At 53.7% G+C, this 5393-nt stretch overlaps 1 protein-coding gene across 1 annotated transcript; it reads right to left on the bottom strand.

Moving 5' to 3' along the window:
• Window positions 1–1757: 1757 nt before the first annotated feature.
• Window positions 1758–5190, bottom strand: LOC139084752 (granzyme B-like). The gene is made up of 5 exons (XM_070629194.1): window positions 5048–5190; window positions 3768–3911; window positions 3095–3234; window positions 2629–2889; window positions 1758–1997 (listed from the first exon to the last, which is right to left on the bottom strand). Exons 1-5 carry the CDS (start codon window positions 5100–5102, stop codon window positions 1758–1760), a joined length of 840 nt encoding a protein of 279 aa, XP_070485295.1. The 5' UTR covers window positions 5103–5190.
• Window positions 5191–5393: the final 203 nt, after the last annotated feature.

Raw genomic sequence — 5393 nt, 5'->3', positions numbered from 1 at the left:
TTTCCTGAGGTGAGCTCAACACAGGGAGATCCCCATTCAGAAAAGGATCCCGTACTCTGTGGGGCACCAAGCCAAAAACCTAAAGTTGAAAAATCTGGGTGGTCTGGAACCTATTGATGCAGCAGTAACCACAGTGGCCCTAAGAGGAGAGGCCTTTCTCCAGTTTTCCAGACCATGTGAACCGCCTTGATTCTGGTTGGATTCTGTGCAGGCAGGAGGTACAGTAACCACAGGGATCAGCTTTCCTGCCAGTCCAATTTGATGGGTGTTTAGAGTCTAACTCTAGTTGCCTGCAAGCAAATATGTAATACAATTTTTCCTACCATCTGAACCTTTACAATGACATTCCTACCTCCCACTTTTGAGGCTAATGAAGGTAAGGCTGCCCTCACTGCCCTTCTCCCTCCCTACGGGCTGCCCTCTCTTCTAGGTGAAGACGATGCTCCAGTGGACAGAGTGTGGTGACTTCACCCCTAGAAACTAAATGACTGCTGTCATTTCCAAATCCCATGCCTGATGTCCTAGAGTCACATGTCCTCAAGCTCAATCGGACTGTGACCAGCAATAGAAACAGAAGGCAAGTACTTTATTCCTGTGGATTTCCCATGAGATCTAGGCCATGTGGCCTCGTGTGAGGAGGGAGCGAGGTACATGATTTGGGTGAAACTCCCACTGTCAGTGTCACCCGGGTTCAGATGACAGAGTCTGTATTAGGTCCACTGTGGATCCCCAGTGCCGAGCCCTTAGGAGCTCAATCAGGGTGTGTTTGTTTATTGATGGAAAAATTGTGCTTTCCAGTCCTACTGCAGAGAGGGTAGGGCTAACTCAAAAGGCTGAGACAGACTAGGTCGCCAGTGAGGGGTCTTAGCCTAGAGGCCTGCAGTGAATAAGAGGGACAGGCTGAAAGGGACTCTGGCTATCAAGTGACCAGATTGCCAATGCACGCTGAGCATGTGGAGGGACAATGGGCTGGATGAGAGGAGTTGAGCTGGCCTTGCCAGGTGAGAGGTGGGGCAGGGGCTCTGGAGAGACAGCCTCCCTTCTGTGTCCTCCATGTGTCCGCCTATTGCCAGCACAATCCTAGTCCTTTGTAGTCCTCTAGGACAGGGCATGAGCTGGGCTGGCATCTCAGGGGAGAGTCCCTGCTGCTATCATACAGGGCTGTGGGTGTCTTAGGCAGGAGGGCTAGAAGGAAGGGGCCAACTCAGATCAGGCTTGTGTGGAGGGGACAGGAGCTGGTGGACTCTGAGAACTCTCAGTGGAAAGCAGGGATGGAGAAGAAGGGGCAGCCAGGAGACTGGAGGGCAAGCTGGGCCCCAAGTTCACCAGAGGGCAGGGAGGAAACTCAGGCTGGGTGAGATCGAGGAGCTTCTCCAGAGACCCACCCTGACTCCGCGCCAGCTCCCTGGCTGTGGGACAGAAATGTCCTGCTTAGGCAGCCTCTCCCTTCCCTAGTTTGGGGGCTATGCCATTGAGCTGCCGCCCCAGGCTTGCCTGCTTGTTGTCCCAGACCCATGGTGTCATCCCCCTTCCTCTCTGCCGTCTAACACAGGGAAGGAGGTAAGAAGTTCACCCTGAGCCCCAGGACCAGAGAGGTTCATGTTTTCTCCTGATGGTGCTCAGCTGCAGTCCTGGCAGAAGGGCAGGCCCAGAGAAAGGTGTGGGTCAGAAGGAGCTGGGGAACAGCTTTGCTTGAGGTTTGGGGGAGGTGGTGGTGAGAAGGGGAAGAGGAGGAAGCAGAAAACAGCAGATTTGTGTCATTGGCCTTCTAAGCACAGAGTTAGTGCCTGTGAATGAGGGTCATTCTGCATCAGCTCCAGAGAAGGTGGGCTGGTTCCTACACTTAGAGGCTTTTCATAGGATTTCATGGTTTCCTTCATCCAGGGCAGGAAACTCGAGACTTTGGTGAAGACCCATGGAGGTATCACGTCATTTAGACCACCACGGGAAATGCCCTGGATCACATTGTTATACACAAGAGGGCCCCCGGAGTGCCCCTATGGACAGAGTGGGGAGGACTGAGTCTGTGCTTCCCCTGACATCTCAAGCGCTATCTCAGTGAAGGCCCCCTGGCCTGGCCTCCATGTGGGAGATCAGAGAGCAGGGCAGGCCCCTGTGGGCCCCTCAGCTGCCCAGTCCTGGCCCTGGACATTGTCACAGCTTCATTTCACTCAAGGGGGGCTCCCTCTCCTCCCCCAGGTCCCAGGTCCTCTCCCCATGAGGGCGCTGTGGGACTGTGCTTTGTCTACTGTTTAAGGACATGGAAACATGCAGGTGAGGATGACACTCAGGATGGAGGGTGAGCCATTTAACCAAGATAGGAGCCAGCTCTGAGGAGCCACCTGGTTTGACTGCTGCACACCCAGGGAGTGGTTTTCTAACACCTTTGCCCAGCGTGGGGCAGAGTGTTGAAAATTCATCTTCTGAATGGAGCACCATGTTTGGATGCATCTCAGGCGCCTAGTAGGCTCCCAGATGCCCTGTGACTCCCCACTCTGGTTGCGCCCCACTTCTCTTACCGGGAGAAAGATCAGAGTCTAGGGGGTGAAGGAGTCCCTACTGCCTGGGTCTCCAGGTCCCGAAACACCCCTCTCCCCAAAGCTGACCTAGGCAGATGCCCAGTCTCACCTTAAAGGAAGACTTCCTTTTATTCGGGTCCCCCCCGCACAGCAGAGTGGTACTGTTGTAATGATCATATAAGCAGGCTTCCCAAACCTGCTCCTGCTGCACAGTCAGCTCCACCACCCGGAGTGTGTTGGAAACTCTGCCATTTGGGGCAACTTTCCCCCAGCTGGCCACATTGCACACCTCTCCAGGCCTCACTTGCGCTGTGCCCCTGGGCAGGCTGAGGGTCCTCACAGCTGCAGTCTGCCTGGCCTTTCTCTCCAGCTGATGAGAAGAGGCAAGAAAGTCCAGCTCAGCCACTGGCCTCCTGGGCCTGGACACTGCGTTAGGGCTGCACTGACTTCCCTCTCCCCTGAGCCACTGGGACTCGTCAGGAGGCCAGGATGGGAAGGATGGGAAGGACAAGTCACAGTGGGAGGGGAAGAAATCTGGACCCAGGACAGCAAGAGCAGCAGGGAAGTTCCCTTACCTTGAGTATTATGATGTCGTTGAAATAGTCTTTAGGGATATAGTCAGGGTGGCAGATGGTTTCTTTCACAGGGATGACCTGCCAGGTCCTCTCTTGAATCAGGATGTCGTGGGCCCCCAGAATCACCCTGACTGAGCTGCAGAGAAAGGAGATTGGGGATGTGGGGGCAATCGGTCACAGGAGATCCAGCCCTGGAGCCATGATGGGAGGGTGACAGCTGGCGCAGGGCAAGGCTACAGCTAGGGGAAATCGAGACAACACAAAGGCCTGGTTCTAAGTGACTGTGTGTCCTGTGCTTCTCAAGGACACTGAGAGGAGGGCTTCTGGAAGTTTTCTCTTGCCCTCAGGCAGTATTGTGAAAGGATTCTGAGTTTGCCTTTTGACCAGAATGCATGCTTTCATCCTCCACAGCTGCTTTAGTTGGCCAGTGTGGTCTCTCTTCTCAACTGAGCCACTTGCTCTCGCCTCTGACCCTCGGACTGCAAAGCTTCCCTGTCCTGTTTCTCTCTTTCCATGGCCCAGACACACTCTCAGATGGCTCCTCTCAAGAGCTTTTCTGGCACTGAGTTACCAGAAGCTGAGGGAGATCCCCTCGGCTGCTGTCCATGGGCAGAGGACAGGGGTCCCTGTTGGGGACTCAGGAGGTGTCAGCTGTCTGCGGCCCCTCAGCTTCCCCAGCAGTGAGCAGCCATCATAACATTGTCCAATTTCATGAGGACACTGCCACACCTCTTGGGCTTCCGCTTCATAGGAACCAGAATAAACACCATGTAGGGGCGGGAGTGGGGCCTGACCTCATGCCCTCCTATGACGATTCCTGAAAAGAAAAACTGGAAGATGGGCTTCCTGTAAGCAGCTGTGGTAAGGAAGGAAGGCTCCGGAAGGTGACGATTGGGGGTAGGGTCTAGAGTGCCCTGCAGAAACCAGGCGAGAGTCCTCCCAGGTTCTCCCTGGAGCAGAATAACCTTTTCCGAATGTGGAGCCTCCAAACCCTCTATGAGACAGCGGAGGATGGTGCTTCTTGTCCCTGTCCTGCTTCAACCACGTATGGGAGGGATGAGAGCTGTCTTCAGAATGGTGACGCCCCAGGGGATTGTGGACAGGGCTCTGCTGGCGTCTTTTGTGTCAGGGAGTCTCCCAACCCTTCTGAGCCTTTGCTAAGGTCCTGACTGGTGCCCGTATCTAACAAACTGTCCATGAGCTTATGAAGTTGGATTTTCTACAATCCTCATGTCCTGTAGGCTAACCAGTCCTGGGATCTCAGTAAACATTTTTTGACTGTGTGAATGAATGGCCTTCACTTAGCTTTCTGCTGAGGTTTGGTGGGGATTGTGCTTGTGGGATTGAAGGCCATCATCATGTAGGGAGGGCCCTGTGTGGAGCAGCCTATGCCTTGGGAAGGCAGGGAGAAGTGGGGTGGAAAACGGGGGTCCCCAGCCTCTGGTAGAGCCAAAGCAACTGGACAGCCCCACAAGCAGTCACCCAGCCCCTTCTGACATCCACTGCTCCCTGGGGTCCTCTCCTGGGAAGGGGGAGGGGGTGAGGGCACCAAGAAGTGAAAGTGTTTTTTAGCTGGTTCCAGTGACAGTTCCTCTACTGCAGCTGGTTTGTCTGATCTGCCCTTTCCTGAGTTGGACTGAGGGATTTTAATTACTTATCTTTTAGAGCTCAGTTTCCTCTGCCAAATGCCTTTCTGTGAACAGCCCACTTTCCAGTTGATAAGAAAAAGGCTCACACGCTAAATCTTTTAGTGAACACCGTTCCTTCCTGCCATCCTTGTTGTATGTCTATGCAGCATCAGACTTGTTAGTCTGTTTAGGATGGGAGCTGGGTTCTAGAAAATTTTTCATCTGAAATTGAGGAAAATCAGTGAGTGTGCTGGATAGAAGGATCAGGAGTCCAGAGGGTTTTCTGAGATGGGCTGGAGCCTCTGGCATGGGGATGGTCACACACCTGTTGCAGACTTGGAGGGCAGAAGAAAGGCCAACAAGAGCAAGAGTGGCTGCATCTTCCTTGAAAGTCTGCCCAGGTCAGAGCTGCTGGTGGTTCTTCCTTCTAAATACTTGGTCAGGGAGAGGAAGGCAGGGGTGTGGCCCAGGAACTTACCGACCTCCTCCACCTGTGCTACTGGTTTTCTTGCATGATCTGCAAGGTGATTTGTTGAAGTTCTCTGGCTTTGGGTAGGTGACAGAAGCAGTGTCACTACACTTAAACTCCCAGTGCTGAGTCACAAAGTAAAAGCAAGAAGAAAGAGCAAGAAAAGGGAACATTTTCTGCAGTCAGCAGAGGAGCTGGAGCC

Source organism: Equus przewalskii, chromosome 1 (genome assembly GCF_037783145.1).
Source record: "Equus przewalskii isolate Varuska chromosome 1, EquPr2, whole genome shotgun sequence".
In the NCBI taxonomy this organism is placed as follows: domain Eukaryota; kingdom Metazoa; phylum Chordata; class Mammalia; order Perissodactyla; family Equidae; genus Equus; species Equus przewalskii.
The sequence above is the reverse complement of the archived record's forward strand: the minus strand, read 5'-3'. Positions and strand labels throughout refer to the sequence as shown.

Coding starts and splice junctions, on each gene's coding strand:
- LOC139084752 (XM_070629194.1), bottom strand. CDS start 5,102: ATGCAGCCACTCTTGCTCTTGTTGGCCTTTCTTCTGCCCTCCAAGTCT. Junction 3,912..5,047: donor GCCCTCCAAGTCTGCAACAG/GTGTGTGACCAT, acceptor TTTTCTTTTCAG/GAATCGTCATAGGAGGGCAT. Junction 3,235..3,767: donor GATGGCTGCTCACTGCTGGG/GAAGCTGAGGGG, acceptor TCTCCTTTCTCT/GCAGCTCAGTCAGGGTGATT.